Genomic DNA, 26,682 nt, shown 5'->3' on the forward strand with positions numbered 1-26,682 from the left:
GGTTGGTGAGATGGCTCAGTGGATAAAAGCACTTGCTGCCAAGACTGACAATCTGAGTTCAATTCCCAGGATCCAGGAAAGAGAGTACCAATTTCTGAGTTTTGTCCTCTGACAGTCATGTGTGCCATGGAATGCACAGAAACATACTCACTCTCTCACAGACACACACACACATACACATATGCAATAACAATGTAAAAACTGGGGCTGGAGAGATGTCTCAACAGGTCAGAGCACTGACTGCTCCTTCTAGAGGCCCTGAGGTTCGATTCCCAGGACCCACAGGGTAGTCCCCACTTGTTTGTAACTGCAGCTCCAAAGAAATTCTTATGGACTCCATGAGCACCAGGAACACATATATGTAGGCAAAACATCTACATGCATAAAAATAAGAAAATAAGGGGACAGGGTGTGGTGGCACTAGGGAGGCAGAGGCAGGTGGATCACTGTGAGTTCGAGGCCAGCCTGGTCTACAAAGGGAGTCCAGGACAGCCAGGGCTACACAGAAAAATCCTGTCTCGAAAAACCAAGAAAACCCATACCAAACTAAACCAAACCAAAAACCAAAACCAACCAAACAAACAAAAAACAAAGGTGAGGATGAGGGAGAGATAGAGGAGAGAGAGAGAGAGAGAGAGAGAGAGAGAGAGAGAGAGAGAGAGACACCTGTCCTAGGAAGTCTTGAGGAGCTTGAAAGAGGGAGTTGATGATCAAAATACATTATATCAATCTGGAAATTATCAATTAATAAATTTTTTTAACAAAATTAAAAGCTGTGTATCTTGATATGTACTAAAAAAAATCAGTAACCATTATTTTCAGTGACTACATACTAACTTATGTAATGAATACATCACACTTTATTTAACCATACTTCTAATACAAAATAAGCACATTTCTAATTACTATTTTCTTTTTTTTAAGAAAAGCGATATAGATAGGTAGTGGTGGTGCACGCCTTCAATCCCAGCACTCAGGGAGGTAGAGGCAGGTGGATCTCTGGGAGTTCAAGGCCAGTCTGGACTACAGAGTGAGTCCAGGACAGCAAAGGCTACAAAGAGAAACCCTGTCTTGAAAAATGAAAAACAAACAAACAAAAAACAAAAACAAACAAACAAAAAACCCCACCAACTATAAAATGAACAGAATACTATTTTCCCAAGGAAAACTCCTAGATGGGAAATTACCAAAATAAAAAATATAAAGCAGCTTGGCGTGGTGGTGCACGCCTCTAATCCCAGTACTCAGGAGGCAGAGGCAGGTGGATCACTGTGAGTTCCAGGCCAGCCTGGTCTACAAAGTGAGTCCAGGGCAGCCAGAGCTGGACACAGAGAAACAGGGGGGGGGGGGAGCAAATGAGTAATAACCTCAACTGTGTACCAAGCTTCTTTACGTGACTGTCTAAGCAGGACAGGAGCCACATTTAGTAAGAGCCTAGATTAGTCATGCTGTCCCTGCACCCCCAAGACAAGACATCTCAGCAGCTCCAAAGCTCCCCTGTGTTGTATCACTGAAAGTGGAAGTGGGGCAAGCATGACAGGTCATATGCAGGCTCTTCCTGTAAGTGATGTATTCCAGAGTCTCTCAGATTGCACAACAGGCTTGTTAAAGGGGAAGAGGTACAGAGAGCTAAGTAATCTCCTATCTTTGATAGGGACTGCCTAGCCAGGATAATGTAGTTATAATTTGTGCTGACAAAGTCTTGTTCATCTGTCTATTGCTAAAATTTTCCTTTTTCAAAGAAAGCACAACTAAAGTTTCTAAAATGCCTTGCTACAGTGAGCATGACCTAGAATACCTTTCCAAAAGTTCCTTAGCTTTTAGCCTAATTTCTTCTTCCTCTGCCACTGTTTTGACATGATCTTATGAAACCCTGGTTGGCCTTGAATTTGCTGTATAATCAATACAGGCTTTGAACTCCTGATCCTCCTAGTTCAATCTTTTAGTGCTAGGATTACTATGCCCAGCTGAGCCCCCTGATCTTTGTGTTTGTTTGTCAATGGTCCACAGTATGTTAGGCAGAGGTGGTGCACACCTTTAATTCCATCACTCAGGAGGCAGTGGCAGACCAATCTCTGAGTTCAAGGCTAGCCCTATCTAGAGTGTGAGTCCCAGGACAGCCAGGGCTATACAGAGAAACCCTGTCTTGAAAACCAAAACCAAATAAAGAGTCCACAGTACATCCATTCTTGTCTATAAGGAGCTGGGTCTATGGTGGTAAAATTGGAAATCCAAACGGGAAATTCAGCCTTGAACAGGTTAATTCTCCCATTCCTCAACAGCATAAAAAGTCAGAAGACTGAAGCTGGTGAGATGATTCAGAAGATAAGGTGGCTTGCTGCCAAGCCACAGGACCTGAGTTTGATCCTGAGACTCACATGGCAAGAAGGACCTGCTCTCTCAAGTTGTTCTCTGACATTTACATACATAGAAATAACAAATACATGTGGGGGGGGGGGGAGCCAGAAAAGTCAGTTGCTATTATTAATTTATCTGAAGAAAACATGTTTTGTGAACACCTGTAATCCCAGGGAGGCAGAGGCAGGCAGATTTCTTTCTGTGAGTTCGAGACCAACCTGGTCTACAAAGAGAGTTCTAGGTCATCCAGGGCTACACAGAAAAACCCTGTCTCAAAACACCAAAAACAAACCAACTCAACAACAATAAAAAATTTTTTTTAATAAATAAAGGAACTTCCTGAAAAATTAAGAGGTATATACTACACTCACTACAATCTGTTAGAAACTTGTCTAATTTTGTTTACTTTTCCACTAAATTATTTCTGGGTTTTTCTTTTAGATGCTGGGGATTTTTATTTATTTATTTTTTTGAGACAGGGTTTTCTCTGTGTATCCTTGGCGGATCTCTGTGAGTTCGAGGCCAGCCTTGTCTACAAAGTGTGGCCAGGAAAGCCAAGGCTATAATGAGAAACTCTGTTGGGTGGAGGGGGAAGATTTGCTTATTTTTATTTTATGTGTACTGGTTTTGGTATGTGTACTGTGTGCATGCCGTGTCTTTGGAAGCCAGAAGAGGGTACTGGACCCTCTGAAACAGGAGTTGCAGACTCCTGCTATTAGCTGGCATGTGGTGTTTGAAATTAAACCCAGGTCTTCTCAAGAGTAGAGGTGTTCTTAACTGTTGAGCCATTTCTTTAGCATCCCCCAGAGTGCTGGGATTACAGGTGTATGCCAGCGTACCTAGCCCTGTAACTTCTTTAATTACACCGTTTAGTTTCAAGATTTGTTATTAATGTTTCTGAAATTTAATGCCCAATACCATCTAGAAGTTGGGGGGTGACGAGAGCCAAAGCAAACATACCAGGGTATCAAGTACCACAGAGAATGCCTTTAGTTGTTTTTCTGATTTTAGTTTGTTATTATACAGTTAGGTTAGGGAACATTTCCCATATAAAACCCATCACTTTATGGCCACTCCCCTACCCCCAAACTCAGCACTCACTCTTTCTTGTGATGTTTGATAGCGGAGGTGAAGGGCTGTAGGATCCCAATCCACAGCAATACAGGCATTTCCAATGAAAGCCCTGTCTTCTCCACAATCAATTTTACAGCCTCTGCAAAATCTAAAAAGGGAAAGCATTTATAGGGCAATAATGAATGAAAAATTTCTCGATTAAAAATATTCTTTAATATTTCTCTTGGTTTCATAATTTGTCAAATTCTAACTTCAGAATCTGATAAATGGAGTAATATGTTAATAATTTCAAGAATCATGCTTATAACTTCAAGTCTTTGGCTTTCTGTAGCATTTAACAGTTGTTAATTGTTGGCAGCCATGCAGGAGAAACAGCAAAATAGCTCTAGAACTCATGAAATATGGCCCCCTAGTTAGCATATCTGAGATGGGAGTGTCTTGGTGACCGAGGACTTCATGCTGTTATGGAACACAGCTCTGCTTGTTACCCTCCTAATATATTAATTGTGTGTGTACTATAAGGAGACTTCCAGCCACTCATTGGGCAATATCATCAGCACTCACAGTGACAATGCTTGATCTCTTTCAGGCATTGCTGCTGGAGAAGATTAATGATTCAACCAGCACCCTTGAAAAGAAGCTGCAGATGTAGATTGCTAACCATGACCCCTCCCCTTAGAAAGAATTTGGAAAAATAAATTGTTCAACAAGGTTAGGTAAGCTAACCATGACCCCTCCCCTTAGAAAGAATTTGGAAAAATAGATTGTTCAACAAGGTTAGGTAAAGATGTTTTTGCTAGTGGCTCTGACACAGAAAATCTTAGGGAACAATTTGAAGTTAAGAAAAAGTACACTCTTAATAGTAAAGCTAGGGCCCTTTTGAGGTTGGTGAGTAAAGACAGTACTCCAATAAGCACTGGCTGACGTGACTCACTGAAGCTGGGCTTCAATTTCTTATACTTATTTTTGCCCCAGGTTTCTGATATGATTTAACAGAAACCGTTAATGAGTAGAAGAACACCTTTAGGACTTAAAGTAGAAATGGCTGATTGTTTTATATAGAAGTTTAGATTTGTGATTTTTTTGAGATTGTTGTAAGATTACTTTTCAAGATAATTGATTCTTTCTTTATAACTGCAAATTGCAGCCTATCAGTAAAGAAAAGCTGGCTGAGAAATTACCTTGCTTGCTTATACTCTGTTAATATATAACAAGTTGCTTAGCGACAAATGTGTATGGCTTCTTGGAAATAACTTGTTTTTCATGTTTGTCTCTTACCCATGATATATAAGACATTTGATCATCTGAAGGTACTGAGGAACATGTTTTTCTTAGGTATACTCATTGTAATCATTCACTTAAAGAAAACAGAATGTAATGACACTGTGATTTTTGTACTGCTTAAAAGATCTTGCTGAGATATATAAGCTGCGGGAGAAATAATAAAGTTGCTGGAATTCGCTCTTTGGAGTTTGTTCCATCCACCAAATGTATATATGTATAAACGGGCATGTGTATAACAGAAGGCTGGGTTGGAACTTACGCTTTGGAGTTTGTTCCATCTGCCAAGACGTGTGTGTGTGTGTGTGTGTGTGTGTGTGTGTGTGTATGTATGTATGTATGTATGTATCTATCTATCTATCTATCTATCTATCGGAATGTGTAAAGAGAAGCCTATTGGAACCTACCTGCTGGAGTCTGTCTTACTTCATCACTAAGTGTAAGAGTGTGTGTGTGTGTGTGTGTGTGTGTGTGTGTTTCTTTTCTCTCCTTCTTTCCCTTTCTTTTTTAGATGCTTGTCACCATCAGTGGAAGCCTCCTACTAGGAGCCATCAGCCCTAGTCCCCACTTATATGGTAGCTGCAAGCCCCCACCAGGAAGCTATCAGCACTGGCCTGCTGCCAGCAATTAAATTCTCAACCCTCAGTCTAGCGCTATCAGTGGAAGCTACTCCCGGTAACAATCAGCCTAGAAAGCTGCCCTCAGAGAAAGTCTGCAGGGTCACCAGCCAGCTGCTGGATCTACACCCGCCTCAGTTTCCCCAGTTGACGTTGATAGTTGACATATAGAAAGATACAAGTTTCATGGCAAGTAAATGATACAGAAACAAGTTGCTTTTTGACATAAACTTACTTGAAAGAAATTATAAGTTCATTTCTATAATGCTATAAGGTAAATGATATAATAATGCTTATTCCATTGCAGAATAGAACCTTAAGTAAGTATGTAGACAAATTTATGGAGGCAGGTCAAAGGCCAAGACACCACCATGATGGCTCTAATGGCTATATGTGCTTCATTTGTTGTTATGTCTTTTATAGTCTCCTAAAAGTTAAGTTTAGTATTATTAGATAGATACTGTCTCTCTGCTGTAACAGCAATGATCCATCAAACATTTATAAAACCCCAGGAACGATTACCAGCAAAGTTAGTAAACAAGTTATGTTCTACTAGCTCAAAAGAACATTTGGACTAATAATAGACATGTGTGCATGACTGCAGACACAGTACTAAGGAGGCTGAGGAGGGTCACTTGAGCCCTAGAGTTTGAGATCAGCCTGGGCAACACAAATGAGACTCTACTTAAAAATGACAAAAGAAAAAAGAAAGTTTAGAATAAAAATGTTTATCATGGGTTATGAATTTGGGGTGGGATGTAATCTGTAAAATTACATGCCTGGAAAACAAATCTACACTCTGGAATTCACAAAGAGGAGATGGACAATTCTCAAGTTTATCACTATTCACAACTGACAATTCTAAATTGAGGAATCTTATAAAGAAGTATTGTATTTGAAACTGAGTCTACAGAGACTGGTTTTACAGAAAGTGACTTTACCTATACCACGGACACCAGGCACAGGAGTTTCCATCTTTCTGCACAACTCGGAGAGTGAATGGATATTGATAGCCCATGCTGTCATCACTGAAAGAAGAAACACACCCAAGTCTAAGAAGCATTTCTGGTTTGAGAGTTCTTTCTTTCTTTTTTTCTTCTGAGACAGGGTTTCTCTATGTGTAGCCTTCCTGGCTTGGGCTCACTTTGTAGACCAGGTTGGTCTTGAACTCACAGAGATCCACCCGACTCTGCCTCCCGAGTGCTGGGAGTAAAGGCATGCACCGGACCTGGATGGTTTTAGAGTTCTTTAAGTTATTCTGAGGTAGTTTTATTTTCCACAGCAGCATGCACACCACTACACCTGGTTTAAGTAATGCTGTGGAGTGAATCCTGACTCTTCTGTATGCTAAGCAAGTCTTCCCCAACGGAGTTACATCCTCAAGCCACCCACCTGTTCTTTATAATCCATTTTTTTTTTCTTTTTCGAGTTTCTCTATGCAACCCTGGCTGTCCTGGATCTTGCTCTATAGACCTCGCTGCTCTTTAATTTACAGAGATCCAGTTGCCTCTGCCTCCTGGGTACATGGTACAGGCACTCCTCATCTTTCTATATAACCCAAACGACTACTGATGGACTTTACTGTCCATTGGCATGTTCAAAGCAAGTGAAAAGCAGCCAAGGCATCCAAACAAAAGAATAATCAGGAGCATCCTAATAGAGGATGGAGAAGATATTAAGCTAAAATAACCCCATCCCTCCTGTTACAGTTTTCAGTACTAGGGATTAAACCTAGGGTGTTGTGGCTGCTAGGCTGGCACTGGACCACTGAGCTGTACCTTCAGGACTCCTTTCATTTTTCATCTGAAGATAGGATCTCACACTAAGTTTCGCAGGCTAACTACAAACTCACTCTAGTAGAGGAAAGTCTTAAAATTGCTATTCTACTGCTTCAGCCTGGTGAGCAGCTGGGATTAGGGGGGTGAGTCACTAGGCTTAGCTTCAGTTGGGATGTTCAAAGTCCCTTAATGGACCATATATTGAAAGCCTCGTTTCCAGCTTGTTACTATTGAGCAGTGGAGAAATGTTTAGGAGTCTCGGCCTAGTGGAACAAGTTAGGTCACTGAGAACACATTCTGAAGTGGATATTAGGATCTCAGTCCTTTCTTCCTCTTGTTTCTTGGCCACTTTGAAGTAAGCAGGTTGCTTAACTGCATACTCCCCATCAAGATATACCTTGTCACAGGTGGTGCAAAGCAGTGTGGCCACTTATCCCTTTAAAGTCCCCTAGAGCCTGATTTTCTGTTTACTGTCTCCATGTATAATTTTCTTGCAGATACTTTTGAATAGCAAAACCATTCATGAGTAGTGGTACAAGCCTTTAATCCCAGCACTTGGGAGGCAGAGATAGGAAAATCTGTTTAGGCCAGTTTGGTCTACATAGTGAGTTCCAGGACATACAGAGTTATATAATAAAACCCTGCATCAAAAAGGAAAGAAGAAAAAAAAAAAGTCAAAACTATACAGTATTTGTCCTTATATGTGTGTGTATGCATGCCATGGCATACATATAAAAGACAATTTGAGGTTGTCAGTTCTGTCTTTCTACTATGTGGGTTTTGAGGACCAAACTCATTTACACTGATGAGCCACCTTGCCAGCCCCACCTCATACTGTTATGTCTTGTTTATTCCATTTAGTATAATGTTTTCAAGCTTTATTCATATTATAGCATGTATCAGTGGTTCCTTACTTTTCATGGTAATATTATATTGTATGTATATAGTACATTTTGATTATCCATTATTTCTTGATAGATATTTTGAGTTGTTTCAACCTTTTGGCCACTGTGATCAATTAAGTTCAATTTGATTGACACCAGAGCCATTTAGTATTTTTAGTTATAAATAGTTCAGTGGCTATTTCCAAAAGACAAATTTAGCATTTAATTTCTAATGTCTGGAGTATTTTCTCTCCAGCTCGCTCTTACCTCCATGCCTCCACTCATACTAACACATACTTCACAAAAGTCAACATAGACTGTTGTATGAAGATAGACCAGGCTGACACCATCTTAAAATTAGAGTCCATCTTATTACAAGGGCAAATAAATTCATTCGTGTTTTCTGTAAAACTTAAATTTGACCAGGTCTTGACCCATTTTCTGGAATTTGACATGTTCCATACTCTATACCTTGACTTCCAAGTTCCTATGTAACCAAAATTCCTCTGGCAATCTCCTAACCCTTGAAAAATCCCTAGCCTTGCCAGACATGGTGGTGCATGCCTTTAATCCCAGAATTCCAGGAGGCAAAGGCAGGTGGATTGCTGTGAGTTCAAGGCCAGCCTGGTCTATAAAGTGAGTCCAGGACAGCCAAGGCTACAGAGAAACACAGTCTTGAAGACACCGCTCCCCCCCTGCCAAAAAAAAAAGTGTGCAATCATTCAGTCTTGACTGATCAGACATTACTGGCTGCTTCTTTTCCTTCCTCTATCAACCTCTGGACATTTTTTAAATCTAATATTTACTCTCTTAAATATGATAGTCCCTCATCTTAGGGCTTTAAATATCTACTTGTTGGTGACACCTGTATCTCCAGCAAAGAACATTTAAATCTACTTCCCACGAGCATCACAGCTATCTTGAAGTTAATCTGACTCCTGTCCTTGCCAAAGCTGCTCCTTCTGGAGTTCCTCATTTCACAAAAGGACTGATCATTCACAACCCACTGTTCATGCTGGAAACCCACCCTTTTCTCAAAACTCATACTTAAGTCAGCAGCAAGTCTAGGGAAAAGTCTTCATCCAGAAGTACCTTAATTCAAATTCAATCCTACCAAAATGTCACTTCTACTAATACCACACTTCCATTGACTAAGACTCACCTTAACCTCATATCCTAATATCAAAAGACCTTCTACCAGAAGGAACATAATTTTTTAAAAACTGCTCTTATCACAAAAGCTAATTTCTCATTGCTACAATGGCAAGAAAATGAACTGCAATTCAACTTTGATAGATGACACCAAATATCAGTGATTGCTCAAAGTGAATACATTTACTGATCTTGTAAAACAGAGTAGAAGCTAGGAGCAGTGGCGCACATTTGCAATCCCAGCACTCAGGGAGGCAGAGGCAGGCCTCTTTGAGTTCAAGGCCAGCCTAGTCTACCAAGTGAGTCCAGGACAGACAAGGCTACACAGAGAAACATAAGAATAAAGAATGAAAAAAAAAATCATTAGACACTAGGATGGCTAGCTAGTTGATATATAAAATATCTTTTATATCACAACATATTCATAGAATTAATTCTTAGATTTAGAAATTACAGGACTTGGCTGATCCCCAAGAACCTACCAGTCCTGTGCATGGTTACTAGCTTCCTGGGGTGGGAGTGGACTGGCCAGTCGAGACACTTGAATCCAAACTGCATCATAGAGATCTTTTTTCCGGGTGTGCACAGTACATGGAACAATCAGTGGCATTCCAAAGAGACTGGGGCGATTCTTCTGAGATGACAGGAAATACAGTTCTGTCCTCATCTACATGAACAAACAAGAGAGGCTGCCAATTAACATGCATTAATATCCATTTTCTTTCTCCCCGCCAACTCCCCTAAGACAGGGTTTTCTATGTATTGCCTTGGCTGTGTTGGAACTCATTCTGTAGATAGGCTGTCCTCGAACTCAGAGATGTACCTGTCTCTGCCTCCTGAGTGAGGGATTAAAGGCGTGCGCCACCAGGTCTGGCTTGGATTTCAGGGTTGTTTGTTTTGTTTTGTTTTGTTTTTTCCGAGACAGGGCTTCTCTGTGTAGCCTTGGCTGTCCTGGACTCACTTGGTAGACTAGTCTGGCCTAGAACTTAGCCTCCTGAGTGCTAGGATTAAAATGTGTGCCACCATGCCCGGCTTGGATTTCAGTTTTTAAGCTTTTTTTTTTCTTCAAGTAAACACAACACAGTTTCAAGTAAACTACTCATAATTGCATAGCTTGTTGTTTTTAAATAATTAATATTTAGTCTTTCTCCAGAAAGAATGCCAGTAAGTAAAAGCCTTCCCCAGGGTGGCAATGACTAAATAATTATTAGCTACAGGAAAGGAGGATATTGGAGAAAGCAGCTGTGAAAAAAATAAAACAAAACAACCCAACTTTGGGCTAGAGATGGCTCAGAGGTTAAGAGCACTGGCTGCTTTTCCAAAGGTCCTGAGTTCAATTCCCAGCAACCACATGGTGGTTCACAGCCATCTATAATGTGATCTGATGCCCTCTTCTGGCGTACAGGCATTACATGCAGGCAGAACACTGCATACATAATAAACAAGCAAACAAAATGAAACAAAAGCAACTCAACCTTTCAGGAAGACTCTCAAGGCTGGTTTTCTGTTGATCTGGATTAATTTGTAAAAGACTTCCTAGTGCACACCCAACTATATAGAGCTACCAATCTGCTTTGTTTCCTTTTCTTTTTGGGTTTTAGACACAGCCAAGGTGTGTAGCCTTGGCTGTCCTGTACTCACTTTGTAGACCAGGCTGGCCTTGAACTCACTGTGATCTATCTGCCTCTGCCTCCCGAGTGCTGGGATTAAAGGTGCGCGCCACCACGCCCGGCTCTCCTTTGTTTCTAATTTGTCTTCTGTATTGTATTTGTTGACTCAGTGTACACACACACACGTAGAAGCATCAGGTGTTCCCTACTGCTTGTCACCTAGCACTCTAAGGCGGGCTCTCTCCTGAACTATGGCCTGTGCTTTCTTGCTCAGGCTGGAAGGCAGCAAGCCCCAATGACTCCCCTGCTTCTGCCACCACTCTCCTCCGTCCACAGAGCCACAGCCACAGGCGTATGCACAACAACTTGTTGTCATATGGGCGCTGGGATCCAAACTTTGGTCCCCATGATTGTGCAGCAAGCACTCCCAACTGCTTACCCATCTCACCAGCCCTATTATTTATTATTGAGACAGGATCACATGTGGGCCAGGTTGACCTCCACCTTAATATGTAGTCAAAGATGGCCTTGAATTACAGATGCTGCTGTCTCCACCTAGTAAGTGAAGTGATTATAGATGTGTAATTCTTACGTTTTTTATTTTATTTTGCCATTATTCACTTAAACGTAGTTACAATATATAATTTCAATTAGGATCTTATTTCAAGCTGGACACGGTAGCTCATACCTATAATCTCGGCACTCAGAAGACTGGGGTTAGAAGAGTCCCGTGGACTTATAAACAGGGTCTTTTTGATTTCCACATTCTATTGCACTGACTTATTTGTCTCTTTTCACATATCTGGTAGCTTCACTCCTTATGTTTTACCCTTTAAGAGCATCTTGTTTGTTGTTTGTTTATTTATATACTATTTATTTTTTGGTTTGTTGAGATAGGGTTTCACTGTATAGCCCTGGCTGTTCTGGAACTCCCGCTGTAGACCAGGCTGGCCTTGAACTCAGAGAAATCCACCTGCCTCTGCCTTCCAGAATGCTGGGATCAAAGGTGAGAGCCACCATAGTCCAGTTGTACTTTTTTTTTCTTTTTTCTTTTTAAATTTACTTTTATTGTATGTGCATTAGTGTTTTGCCTGTCTGTGAGAGTGTCAGATCTTGGAGTTACAGACAGTTGTGAGCTGCCATGTGGGTGGTGGGTATTGAACCCGGGTCCTCTGGAAGAATAGTCAGTGCTCTTAACCACTGAGCCATCTCTCCAGCCCCTGTACTTTTTTTTGTTTTTAAAAAGATTTATTTATATTTTTTGTGCTTGAGTATTTTTTTCTGTATACGTGGATCACATGTGTGCCTGGTATACAAGGAAGCCAAAGAGAACAATGGATCCCAGGGAACTAGAGCGACAGTCAGTTGTGAGCAGCCTGGATGCTGGAAACTGAACTGGAGTCTTCTGCAAGAGCAGCAAGTGTTCTTCACTGCTGAGCCATCTCTCTAGCTCCTCTTGATGCTTTTTATTTCTAAATGTGAGAATTGATTTATGAAGCCACACACACATAAGAATGAACACACGTGGGGGAGCCAACACCCTCTTTAGGCACTGTATGCACTTATACACAGGCAAAATACTCGTACACATAAAATAAAATGGAAAACATTTAAGAAGAATACATACAAACATTTAGCATTTTTATCAGAATTGTACATCAAATTTCGGAGTAAGTCTGTAGCAAACTGACATCTTTAAATTATTTCACTTAATTCAAGAGCTTGGTCTATTAGCTTAAATTTAATTATTATTGTATGTGTGGCTAAGTGTGTGTGGGTGTGCCACAGTATGTGCACGGAGATTAAAGGACAACTCTGTAGAACTGAATCTCTCCCCTTTTATTACTTTAAAAGCCAGAGGTGTCAGATCCCTGGAATAAGAGCAACAGGAAGTTGTGCATTGGGAATTGAACACATCCTCCAGAAGAGCAATACACACTCTCAACCACTAAGGCATCTCTCCAGCTCCCCACTTCTATAACATTTAAAAATTTTGTTTATGTGTCAATGCGGGTTTATGCACACGTAAGACTAAGTGGCCCTTGGAGTCCAGAAGAGAGCAGGAAATACCTTGGAGCTGAAGTTACAGCACTTGTGAGGCACTTGACATAGTGCTAGCAAACATGCTCAGGTCCTCTGCAGGAGCAATACATGTTTTTAACAGCCATGACATTTCTCCAGCCCTCTCTTTCCACTTATGTGGTTGTCAGATGGAACTTAGGTCACTTGCCTTGCATGGCAAGCATCTTTATTCAATGAACCATCTTACTGACCCCAAAGAAATTAATGTCCTACAATCCTTACTGACTGTAAAGGAATTACTAAAGTATTTTATTTACTTATTTGTATGGGTATTTTGTCTACATGTATGTATGTACACCACATGTGGGCCGAGTGCTTGTAGAGGCCAGACAAAAGTATCAGATCCCTTGGGACTGGAGTTGCAGACACTTGTGGCTACAGTGTGTATGACAGGAATCAACTCAGGTCCTCTGGGAGAGTAGACAGTTTTTAACCACTGAGCAATTACTCCAGCCCTTTGTTTAAAAAAATTTTTAAATACTGTGTTATGGGTGTTTTGTCTACATGTATGTCTGGATACCACATTTGTGCCTGGTACCCAAACAGGCCAGAAGAACAGCTGGATATCTCAGGCCCAGACAGCTGTGAACAGTCATGTGGTGCTAGGAATTGAACCTGGGTCTTCAGGAAGAGTAGCAGGTAGTCTTAACCACTGAGCAATCTCTCCAGCACCAATATTTTAGTTTTCTATTAATTCTATTTCTATTATTGTTTTCTATATAAATGCCTCCCATATGATTTGTAAAGTTTATTTGTATTGAAATGGGGTTTTAAACACACAACTTAAAAAATGATGATTAAAATATTTTTAAAAAATTTATTATTATGTATACAGTGCTCTGACTGCATGTACACCTGCATGCCAGAAGAAGACATTAGATCACATTATAGATAGTTGTGAGCTACCATGTGGGAATTGAACTGAGAATTGCACTCAGGACCTCTGGAGGAGCAGTCAATGCCCTTAACCTCTGAGCCATCTCTCCAGCCCCCGATTAAAATATTTATAGAGGTGAATAGTGCACATCTGCCATCAAGATCTCTTTATATCTAAATTCTGTAATTGGTAAATTCAGTCTTATCTGGCAAAGAGATTTTGCATGTGGTATTAAGAATCTTTCCCCCATTCTTTCATTGATCCTTAAAAAGAGTTAGTTCAATATATATATATATATATATATATTTATTTTCCCTCCCTCGAGACAGGTTTCTCTGTGTAGCCTTGGCTGTCCTGGAACTTGCTCTATAATCCAGGCTGGCCTCCAACTCACAGAGATCCAACTGCCTCTGTCTCCTAAATGCTGGGATTTAAGGTGTGTGCCACCACAGCCTGGCCCATACTTTTTTCTTTTTTTTCTAGCTTAAATTTTTAAAAAAGTAATTTATTCAGATTACATCTCACTTGTTATCCCCTCACTTGTATCTTCCCACTCTCTCCCTCTCTCCTCCATCCTATTATGCGTTCCCCCCCCCCTCCCCGCGTCTATGACAGAAGGGGACCACCGCCTATCAGGTCTCTTCCTGGTAGCCTACTTACTTTTCCTTTGAGTGTCACCAAGTCTTCCCACCAAGGGGAAGTGGTCAAATAGGAGGCTCAGAGTTCATGTCTGAGTCAGTCCCTGCTCTCCACACAATTTTGGAGAATGTGCTGTCCATTGGTTAGATCTGGATGGGGGTTCTAGGTTTACTGCATGCATTGTCCTTGGTTGGTACCGTAGTTTGAGCTGACCCACCTGGGTCCAGATCTGCCAGCCTTAATGGTCTTCTTGTAGGTTTCTAGGACCCTCTGGATTCTTTTCTCCATTCTTCCTTACCTCTCTCACCTAGAGTCCCAATAGGAAGCCCTGGTATCTATCCCAATGAAGACTTTTAGGGGCCATCTCTGTTGGGCTAGTGTCCAATTATAAGTGAGTATATGTTATATGTGTCTTTCTGGGTCTGGGTTAACTCACTTAGGATGATCATTTCTAGTTCTATCCATTTGCCAGCAAATTTCAGGATTTCCTTGATTTTTGTTTTTGTTTTAGGAAATAGGGATTCTGTGTGTAGCCTTGGCTGTCCTGGACTCACTTTGTAGACCAGGTTGGCCTCGAACTCACAGTGATCCTCCTGCCTCTGCCTCCCAAGTGCTGGGATTAAAGGCGTGTGCCACTACACCCGGCCCGATTTCTTTGTTTTTAATAGCTGAGTAGCATTCCATAGTGTAACTGTACCATGGTTTCTTTGTGTCTGTGTAAATATGCTACATATGTTCAGGTACCGGTAGAGGCCAGGAAAAAGACATTGGATCCCCTGGAGCTGGATTTACAAGAGGTTGTGAGGAACCAACATGGGTTCGAGAACAGCTATAAGTACTTTTTAACTGCTGAGTCTCCTCTCCAGCACTAAGCTCAAGGTCTTAAAATGAGATTTCTTTCTTTCTTTTTTTTTTTTTTACTTTCAGATTTCTAGTTTCTAGATTGTAAAGGAATTTTTGCTGAATCAGTTTGTTCTAGTTTGTTATAAAAGTCCTTGGAAATTAATATAGTACATCAACAATAATTTCTCTTGTTATGCAACTGAAGAATTAGCCGGGCGTGGTGGCGCACGCCTTTAATCCCAGCACTTGGGAGGCAGAGGCAGGCTGATAGCTATGAGTTCAAGGCCAACCTGGTTCAACTCATCCTTAGTATTGTACTTCCTTTTGTTTTTTTAAACACACTAATTTTGTTTTTTCATAGTTCATTTCCTTTTCCTTTCTCCTCCTTCCAAGTTACCTTTAAACATTTAAACATTTATAATTTATCTTTGTTTATGTTCATTACTGTTTTGGCTGTATGTATGCCTGTGTGAGGGTGTCAGAAGACCACTGGAGTTACAGACAGGTGTGAGCTGCCATGTGGGTACTGGGAATTGAACCCATGTCCTCTTAAGAGACGGCTTAAGTGTTGAGTGATTTCTCCAGCCACAGTTTTCTTTTGTCTTGTTTTGAAAGTTTTACTATGTGTGCCAAGGCTGGCCTGGAACTCAAGGTCATCCTGTTTCAGAACTTAAATGCTGAGATTATAGGTATGCACTGCTAAGTTTTATTTTCTTCTTATGAGCAGAGCAGTAAACTTTAGCCAATAAACATAATAAATAAATGAAAAATTGAGAACCTCGGGTCATTAGTTCCTTTTTTCTCCTCTCCCCAGTTTTTGGGTTTTTAGGCAAATTCTCTAAACAATGACCTCTAGCCCCAGAGTAAACAGTGGCACAGGTACTGTCTAATGGCCCTTAGAAATTACCAAGCAACCCAATTCTTTATTTTGTTTGTTTGTTTGTTTGTTTATTTATTTATAGGGTCTCACTTTGTAGCCATGGCTGGCCTGAAACTTGCCATGTAGACCAGGCTGGTCTCAAACTCACAGAGATCGACCTGCCTCTGCCTCCCAAGTGCTGGGATTAAATGTGTACATCATTCCAAATCAAAGTTGAAAGGCCTCAACTGGCTATTTAATAGCAGAATTAGAGCCACAATACAGGTTGCTCCATTGCTAGCCTAATTGTTCTGTCTCCTTTTCTGAGTTGCCAGTATGTCCTAATCACGTACTGATCAGTTTTCAAATCCTTTTACTTTTTTTCTTTTTAATATGAGTGTGTGAATGCTGACATTGGAAACAATCACTGATCATTCTTACACCTGTTCATGGAGGCATGTTATCTTAATTAAACCTGGAGTTTACTCATACAGCCGGCCTTGCTAGCCAGTTTGCCCCGGGGGATTCCCTGTCTACAAGTTCTGGGAATCCAAACTCTAACCTTCCTCACGTTTGTCTGGCAAGTGCTATAATCACCAAGACACTTCATCAACCTTCCTCTCCCACACCTTAAAAAAATTATTTTTATTTTGTGTATATGGGTATTTCCCTGCATGTATGTCTGAGCACCACATGCATGGAATGCCCATAGAGGCCAGAAGAGGGCATTGGATTCCCTGGAATGAGAGTTAAAGTAAGAAAAGAAGCTTAAGAAGCTTTTGGATTAAAAAAAAAAAAATCTCTGTGATGTATAGCATTTTTTTTTTTCCTGAGACAAGTTATCACTATATACCTAGTGCTCGTCTGAAATTCACTGTGTAGACCAAGACGGCCTCAAACTCAGAGATCTATCTGCCATGTACATACTAGGATTTGAACCTGGGTCTACTTTTTTTTTTTTTAATTTTAAAAAATTGAAAAGCTAGCCTTCAATGGAAGGAGTTTAGTAATGGAGGAACTACAAAAAACTTGTCAAAGAACATTCTTGTGTCCTCCAAAAAACACACAATGACAGTAATAGAACATTTTCCAAAGGCACTCACATTTACATGGCAAAGACATATAAGCCTATACATATGTGACACACATTTTAGGAAAAAAAGCAGTACTTTGGTATCCTGGCTATTCAGTGTGCTTTTTTCTATTTTTTTGCATGTTTAGCCTGGAACTTGCTACATAACCCAGACTGGCCTCCAACTCATGATTCACCTGTCTCAGCCTCTCCTGTGCTGGGACTGCAGGTGTGCATCACCTCACCTAGCATCTTGCTGTCTCCTGACATACAGGAAGGAATGACACTTCATATAACAGCAGCCACATGACACAGAACCCTGGTTCTAACACTTACATAAGCATGTATGATATAATGAGAGTATGTTAAAGAAAAATGTGGAAGAAACAAAATGGCTGCAGTTCAGTAAAGACAGTTTACTGAGAGTCCAATAGCTAAGTCACCCACTGTTTAACTAACCATTTTCCGGTGGACTGCAATGATGTAGCCTGTAAAGGGGTCATCAGGAAGAGGTGGCATATGACCATTTGCCATTCCATTTGTCACATTTTTCTCAGTTCCACACGGTACAACAGTATTTGGCATTCCATTGGGGATGAATATAGGTCGAGGCAGGTCCCCATTTGTAGTCAGGGTGAACAGTCCATTTGTAGATGGAGAAGAGGAGCAATCTATAAATTCAAAGATGTGCACAGTATCATAACCTTGTGTCACCATCATCTTTGTTCTTTTTGCAAGGATTTTGAAATCCTTAAACATTGACAGTGTAGACTCTCCTAACTCAGGACAGGGAAAACTCAATGACCAAGTAGCAATTCTACATTTTTAACAAATTTAAAGTTTAGAATTTTTGTAAGTTACACTTATGACCAAAAGACAAACAAAGAAAACCGTGCTACTGTTAAGTAGAGCTTCTACAGCAATCCCACGAGTATGGGATGTACAAATATCTCTACCTCATTTTCCCTTTCCTCTCCTCAGCACGTTGTTAATATTTAATTGAAAATTTAGATAAAAATGCATTTCCTTGGTGACTAAAGCTTAGTCTAAATAGCTACATTTCAAGTGTTCAATAGCTCATGTAACTGATGGATACTATAGTAGAAGACAGAGACGGTAGTTTCCATCACTGCAAACTCCTACTGCACAGAGACAGTCTAACTAGAGAACATGGAATCGTCTAACTCCCCATCACTGCTCCATGCCAGCAAGAGGGGCTTCACTTCTTAGGAAGCCCTTTATTGTGGGAGGATTAACCTAATGGTGAACTGGCAGGAAGAATCCCTGGGTATAATGGTTCACACCTGTAATCTCAGCACTTGGAAGCTAGAGGCAGGAGGATTATAATTTAAAAAAAAAATATTTATTTATTATTATGCATACAGTGCTGAAAAGGACATCAGATCACATTATAGATGGTTGTGCGCCACCATGTGGTTGCTGGGAATTGACCTCATGACCTCTGGAAGAGCAATCAGTGCTCTTAACCGCTGAGCCATCTCTCCAGCCCCAAGGATTCTAAATTTGAGGAGATCTCAGACTGAACAGTGAGCCCAGGGCAAATCTGAGATACGCAGCATTACCCTGTCTGAAGAACCAACGGCTATGTTACATAGCTTTTTCTTACCCACTGTAACATTCTCCAAGAGTAAAGGGGAGGCTCAGAAAACCAGGCCACAAACAAAATGTCACGTGTGTGATGAAGTGGAAACTTGTGAGATTCTTGAAAACCACTCTGCAGCCTTATAGAAGCAGGGAGTACGGAGAAGGAGACGGAACGGCTAAGACGTTGAGTGTAAAGATTTCTCAGAGAGTCCGTGAGTCTTCACTAAGGCTAGGGGGAACTTCTTGGTGAGGCAGCTGCTTTTATGAGTCAACCCTGCTCCTGTAAGTAACCTCTTACCAATACTCCTGTCAGTAATTCCATAAAAACTCACTGGTTCACCAAACTGGACTTTAGCGCAGTCATTACTTTTGATCTGTCATAGTTTTACCTTTTGGGATAATTAGATGTGTGTCTGCTGCATCTCTTTGGGAAAATATGCTTACACAACAGGCTGCCAAGAGGTATAGCACTGGCCTAGCATGTCTAAGACCTTACATTAGACACTTAGCACCACAATAAAAGGACAAAGTATATGAAGTCAAAAGGACTGAGTGACCAATCATATTAAAGCTTGTGTAATAACTAAACAGATTTCCTATTTAGCTAAATTTATTGGGTATAGTATGTTCCTTTCATACCAACTGTGCCAATTTACCATTACAAAAAGAGTAAAAAGAGACATGAATAATAATAGTATGTATATGAGCTAAGAGCTACCTACTTAACTTGTTTATTTACTGTTTTTGAATTTTAGATTTCCCATCAACCAAAGGAAAAATCTGAGTGAAATGGTTATTAGAATTCTTATAAAAATCTCTAGTCAAAGGTTTTTTCCTGGGCTCAAAAATTCTTTTGAGCAGAACACATACAAAAAAAAAAGGCTGGAGAGGTGGCTCAGAGGTTAAGAGCACTGGCTGCTCTTCCAGAGGTCCTGAGTTCAATTCCCAGCAACCACATAGTAGCTCATAGCCATCTAAAATGTGATCTAATGCTCTCTTCTGGTGGGCAGGCACACATGCATGCTGAGCACGAGTACTGTATACGTAATTTAAAAAAAAAAAAACTTTTTAAAAAATTATTATTTTTTTTGGATTTTCAAGACAGGCTCTCTCTGTGTAGCCTTGGCTCTCCCGGACTCGCTTTGTAGACCAGGCTGGCCTTAAATTCAGTGACCCTCCTGCCTCTGCCTGAGTGCTGCAATTAAAAGTGTGCACCATCATGCCTGGCGAGAGTTTTTTTTTTTTAAATTTTAAAAATTTTATTTATTTTAAAATAATGTATTCAGATTACTTCCTGATTGTTATCCCCTCACTCGTATCTTCCCATCCCCCCCCACTCCCTTTTACCCTAGTCCCCTCCCCTAGATCTGTGAGAGAAGGAGACCTCCTCCCCTACCATATGATTACAGCCTATCAGGTCTCATCTGGATAGCCTGCTTCCATCTTCCTCTGAGTGCCACCAGGCCTCCCCACCTGGTGGTTAAATAGGGGGCACCAGAGTTCATGTCAGAGGCAGTCTCTGCTCTCTACACAACCATGGAGAATTGGCTAGATCTGAACAGGGTATCTATATTGCATGCATTGCCCTTGGTTACTATAGCAGTTTGTGCAGGCCCCTCTGGGTCCAGATCTGCCAGTCTTAATGGTCTTCTTGTGGGGCATATAAAAGATTTTAACTCTTAGACATTTACGTATGTGTGTACAAGCACATGTTATAGCCTGCATGTAGAAGTCAGAGAACAATTTACAGGAGTCAGTTTCTCTCTTCGAGTCCTGAGGTCTAAACTCAGTTATCAGGCCAGGCTGCAAGCTGCTATCCACTGAGCTATCCTGCTGGCCCTAGTGTATCATGTAACACTGTGGTCACAAGAATTCCATCTTACCTGTCTGTATCGGACTACAAGCTGAAACTGGAGATGTAGGAATGGGAATTTCAAATGCACACAAAAATCCACTCACTGAGAGTCGAACTTTTTGGTTGTCCTGAGGGAAATTCTACAGAAAGAAAAAAGAAAAAAAGGAAAGGTTTTAGATTAAAAAAAAAAAAATCTCTGTAATGCATAGCTTTTTTTTTTCTAGTTATCATTATGTACCTAGGGCTGGCCTGGAACTCACCACGGACTAGAGAGATAACTCAGAAGTTTAAAAAGTTGCTGTTTTTGCGGAGTATCCAGAATTGGTTCCCAGCACTCATGTAGCAGCTCACAATCACCAGAAACTACAATTCAAGGAGATTCAATGCCCTTTTCTCACCTCCCACTATTTGTAGATCCAAGTCCAGTATAAAATGAAATAGTATTTGCATATAGCTTACCTACTGTATTGAATCACCATTACATAATACCTAACAGAAAAATTGTGATATAAATAGTTGTAAAGACTATTGTTTAAGGAATAATGATAAGGAAAAAAAATCTAAATATCGTTTCAATGCAGTATTTTTTTTTCTGAATATCTTTGCTTATGACTGCATAAGAGACTATAACAAAAGCTTCTAGTGTAAAGGGCTGATTTATGTTTATAAATAATATTAATAAGAAGGGGCTGGAGAGATGACTCAGCAATTAAGAATACTTGCTGCTCTTCCAGAGGAATCAGGATTGATTCTCAGTACTTACATGGCAGCTCACAACTGTCTGTAGTTCCAATTTCAGGAACTCTGCAAGCACCAGACATATACATGGAGGCAAAACACCCACACACCAAAAAGAAAAAAGGGATGGAGAGATGGATCCACAGTTAAGGGCACATACTTTTCCTGAGCTTAATTTCCAGCAACCACATCAGGTAACTTTAGTTCCAGTGGAATCCAACACCTCTGGCCTCTGAAGGCACCTCTACTCAAGTGCACATACCACCCCCCCCAACCACATACATACATGTAATTAAAATATAGGGTAAACACTATAAAGAAACAGCTACTCTTTTTATGAGCAGCCTTAGATAATTCTCTTCTCTCAAAATGCCATCATCAGGGGTGGGGGTGGGGCTGGAGAGATGGCTCTGAGGTTAAGAGCACTGCCTGCTCTTCCAAAGGTCCTGAGTTCAATTCCCAGCACCCACATGGTGGCTCACAACCATCTATAATGTGATCTGATGCCCCCTTCTGACCTTCAGGTGTACAGGCAGGCAGAGCACTGTATACATAATAATAAATAAATCTTTTTTAAAAATGCTATCATTTAATTTGTTGCTCCTCTGTTCTGGTAGACAACTCCTTCAAATTTCTTGAATAGAAAATGTTATATGATATGGGCATGGTGGAGAAAGTCTTTAATCTCAGCAGATTGAGTGGATCTCTTAAGAGTTCAAAGGCAGCCTGTTCTACATAGTGAGCTCCAGGACTGCCAGAGGTACACAGTGAGACCCTGTCTCAAAGGAAGGAAGGGACGGAGGGAGGGAGGGAGGGAGGGAGGAGAGGGAGGGAGGAAGGGAGGGAGGAAGGAAGGAAGGAAGGCAAAGGGAAGGAAAGAAGCAAAGAAGGAAGGAAGGAAGGAAGGAAGGAAGGAAGGAAGGAAGGGAGGGAGGGAGGGAGGGAGGGAGGCAGGGGCAGCATACACATATTTTTTGCTCTGGGTTTTGGTTTGTGTGTGAGCGAGTTCATGCATGGAGGTCAGAGGACAGCTTTTAGGAGTCAGTTCTCTGTCTACCATGTGGGTCCTAGGGAATGAACTGGGGTCATCAGACTTGGGAGTAAGTGCCTTTATCTACTCAGCCATCTCACTATTTGTTTTTGTATTTCCCTTAATTATTTAAGTGTAGTGGCTTGAATAAGATTGGCCTCCATACACTTATATATTTAAATGTTTAGTCATTAGGTAGTGACAGTTGAGGAGGATTACGTGTGTCCTTGTTGCACTAGGTTTGGCACTGTTAGAGAAAGTGTGTCACTGGAGGTGGGTTTTGAGGTTTCAAAAGCCCAAGCCAGGCCCATTGTTACTCTTTCTTCCTGCGGATCAGGATATAGAACTCTCAGCTACTTCTTTAGCAGCTTATCTGAATGCTCGTCACTATGCTTCCCACCATGATGATGATGTACTAGCCCTCTGACATTATAAACAAGCGTCAATTAAATGCTTTCTTTTATAAGAGTTGCCATGGTCGTGATGTCTCTTTACAACAAAACACTAAGACAGAAGCTGGTACTAGGGTATGGAGCCTGACTATGCTGCTTGTTGGTGGAATGTGGACTTTGGAAGTTTGGATTAGGAAAGCACGTGAATGTTTTAAATAGGGCTTCATGGGCCACTTTAGTATGGAAGGTAGTGCACGAGTATGGAGTATGTAGAGTACGGAAGACAGTGGTGTTGAAGGTAATATGGACTGTGGGAGCCCAGGAACAGGACAAAAACCAAGACTTAACGTAATAACTGAAATCATTGAGAAGACTATCATTGAAGAATAAAGTCAAATTTCCTAGAAAGAGCAATTAATATTACCTTTATGTTGGAACTATGCACTTCTGCAAGAAGGATTTGTTCTGATTTAAGACCACAGAGATCACTCAGCTGCTTTTTCAAACCTGTGTACTTTTCATCCATATTTAGTCTTAGTCCATATCGTATAGGGGTAGTACCATCTAATTTAATAACTAGTAAAGAGAAAAGACCTTTATTAGTAAAATGGAGGTTACAATGAAAGTCTCATACACTTTAACAAATACTTGCAAACAAAAAACACTGTAAGCTGCAATTTTTATATATAAATACTGAAATAAAACTTAGAAATAATACTGAGTGAAATCAAGAAATTTCTTTTATGTTCCTCTGATAAAGAATCTGATTGGAGGGCTGGAGAGGTCATGAGTTCAATTCCCAGCAACCACATGGTGGCTCACAAACATCTATAATGTGATCTGATGCATACTGTATGCATAATAAATTAAATCTTAAAAAAAAAAAAGATGTCTGATTGGCTTTACAACTTTTCTTTTTTCTTTCTTTCTTTTTAAAAAAGATTTATTTATTATGTATACAGTATGCATCAGATTACATTATAGATAGTTGTGAGCCATCATGGGGTTGCTGGGAATTGAACTCAGGACCTCTGGAAGAGTAGTCAGTGCTCTTAACCGCCGGGCCATCTCTCCAGCTCCGGCTTTACAACTTTTCAAAGCATTTCTGCCATGTCTGGAATTTAAGAAAAGCATCAATGAGCACAAGAACAGGCCCATGCTCCAAACTTTTGAAACCTGAAATCACATCTTAGAGCTAGATTGTAACATGTTGACTACTCATATTTATGAGAACTCATTGTAAACATGTAACTATGAATTCAAGCTACCAAATAAAGAAAACGAGTCACTTTTTCAGAGCTCTGTGACCTACCTGTTATTTCTAAATGCATATAACTGTCCATTGGGAGTGGTAAAGACAAAAAGTTAAAGGGGTCAAACCGAACACTTATGTGCCCGCACGTCTTGCATTTAACTTGGGATCTTAGTTGACCGTGGAATAAGTCCACAACAATTGACCTATTTCTTCTTAGATGGTTGTCCCAAGCCTAGCAAGAAAAAGGATCACAAAATTTTATTTTCAAATTTCAAATGATAAGCCTTTCAATATGATCTAAAAATATTGGTTAAGTATACTGGATTTAAACTCTGACCACAGAATACTCTTGTTAAAATTTAAGTTGCGCTGTATATATTTATGGTCAGAAGATTTTATTTATTTCTTTTATAAGAAACTCAAAACCAAGCAGGGTATAGGTGGTGTACATCTTTAATCTTAGTACTCTGGAAGCAGAACAAGCAGATTTCTGGGAGTTTGAGTCTATCATGGTTTACACAGCAAGTTCCAGGACAGTCAGGACTACATAGAGAGATCCAACTATACACCATATACTACCAAATAAAACTCCTAGTTCCAGGAATTTGTTATATCTTTTTGAATTGTTGGACAAAGGGATCCCATAGACTCCCCCAAATATTACAGGTTATTACCACTGCTATTGGTTAGCTTCCAAAACCTGATGGTAAAACCCTATCGCTGAAGCTACCATATACTTATGCCACTGCACATGGAGAAATGGATCAGGTCTTAACTATAAGCTTCACCTTTACTGACATGTGTTTATAGTACTGGAAAAGTAATCAATCTTATTCACCTATGAACCTTGTGAGCTATAACAGTGACCTGCTCATGCAACAGTAGCATAGTGTTTTGGTAGTAACCAACCAGCTTTGACATCATATAAAGCTTACTCCCTAAGATGGAACCCATACTTGACACTGTTAATGGGCCAAGAATCTGAGATTAGATGGTTCATAAGCCCTACAGGAAAACCTTTAATAGTCTACTAAGTGAACATAGCAAAATGACCCCTCACAACATACTGCTATACCCATAGAGGAGTGCTTTGCTGAACCTTCATCAGAGAAGCCTCTTCTTTCAGTATACAGAAGACAGAGATCTAGGCAACATGCATAGAGTGAGAGAATATGGAGAGCTCATTACTAAACAGAATGTCTTTATCACACCCCTTCCATCAAGCCTCAGAAATCTATGAGGAAGATGGAGCAGAAAGATTGTAAGATCCAGAGGCAAATGATAAAGCAAAAACAAAAACAAACAAACAAACAGAACAAACCAACAAACCCAGTGTTTTCCAGATACAACAGAGCTGGATGCACAACAAACTCACAGACACGGTGGAAGTGAAGACAAGACCTGCCCGAGTTCAAACCAGACAGCATCCACGCACAGAGAAGGGGAAGAGGACACAAAATCCAGTCTCTAATCAAGAAGCTATTGCAGCTGATAGCTGCTACAAAAGCCAAAACTAATTTTCTTAAATGCAGTGACACTGAGTATGCTAACAACATCCTAGGGCAGGCACACACTCAGGACTAGTTGGCCAACAAAAAAAGCAGACTCCATGTTAACCTGGGGTTTTGGTGCATGCCTGCAATCCCAGAGCTAGGGAGCTAAGGAGGATCTCTGTATCCTTCCTGCTGGCTAACCAGTTTGCCAAATAAGTGAACTTCAGTGAGAGAGACCCTCTCAAAAATAAGGCAGGACATAGATAAGACATCCAACATGAACCCCTAGCCTGTACACTGCTGTGCACAATACACTGGCCAGGTTACTGGCCAAAAGGCAGAGGGAGGCAGCTAAGTCAGAAGTAGAGCACAAGACTCTTTAATAACAATAACAACAGAGACACTCAAAACTAACAGACCTCTGCAGCTACTTCCCAGTCAGGTCGGCCATCACTGTCTTTTAGTTCCACATATGGCTTCTCGTGGACTCGGTTGAGATCTTCATGAAGACCATCCAAGAGGAAAGCCAGAAGTTCTTGAGAGTCTTGTTGCTGGAACCCATTAAACCTGGGAGCATATTTTGCTATGGTCCACTAAAAATATGAGAAGTAGCTGTCACTATTTCCTATCTTATAAAAATTTGAATGACCATGTTCTATAATTCAATCATAGATAAGCATCAGAAAGAAAGTAAACGGAACAATATTGTCTTCTTCTATTTCAGCAAAGAAATTCTAGATAAGAGTTTACCTTTCTAACTTTAATCTCAAGTGACCTCCCCCAAAAAAAAAGAGGGGGGGGGGAGACATTTTGGCCAATGATACTTCCCAGTTCAAGACTCTCTGTGGTGGTTTGATGAAAATAATCCCCATAGACTGATATGGAGTGGCACTCTAGAAGGTGTGGCCTTGTTGGAGGAAGTGCATCACTGGGGGTGGACTTTGAGGCTTCAAGTGCTCAAGCAAGGCCCAGTGTCACTCACTGTCTTCCTGCTCTCAGCTACCTCTCCAGCACCATGTCTGTCTGCATGCCACCATGCTTCCCACTATGACAATAATTAACTAAATCTCTGAACTGTAAGCCACCTCCAATTAAATGTTTTTCTTTGTAAGAGCTGTCATGGTCATGATGTCTCTTTATCGCAATAAAACCCTAAGACAGCATTGAAGCAAGCAGTTCTTTATTCAC

At 40.6% G+C, this 26,682-nt stretch overlaps 1 protein-coding gene across 6 annotated transcripts in view; it reads right to left on the reverse strand.

The window, feature by feature from the left end:
* USP32 (ubiquitin specific peptidase 32) overlaps positions 1-26,682 on the reverse strand; it is a 125,185-nt gene that overhangs the window by 12,778 nt on the left and 85,725 nt on the right. For all 6 annotated transcript variants that reach the window (XM_084750482.1, XM_084750480.1, XM_084750478.1 and 3 more), the window contains 8 exons: positions 25,914-26,087; positions 24,059-24,233; positions 23,171-23,322; positions 20,615-20,726; positions 17,586-17,797; positions 9,627-9,811; positions 6,272-6,358; positions 3,460-3,580 (listed from right to left, as the gene is read on the reverse strand). In XM_084750482.1, coding sequence (XP_084606608.1) covers positions 3,460-3,580; positions 6,272-6,358; positions 9,627-9,811; positions 17,586-17,797; positions 20,615-20,726; positions 23,171-23,322; positions 24,059-24,233; positions 25,914-26,087 — 1,218 coding nt within the window. The remainder of the gene's footprint in view (positions 1-3,459; positions 3,581-6,271; positions 6,359-9,626; positions 9,812-17,585; positions 17,798-20,614; positions 20,727-23,170; positions 23,323-24,058; positions 24,234-25,913; positions 26,088-26,682) is intronic.

Source organism: Acomys minous (genome assembly GCF_964271855.1).
Source record: "Acomys minous genome assembly, chromosome: 12".
Lineage (NCBI taxonomy): Eukaryota > Metazoa > Chordata > Mammalia > Rodentia > Muridae > Acomys > Acomys minous.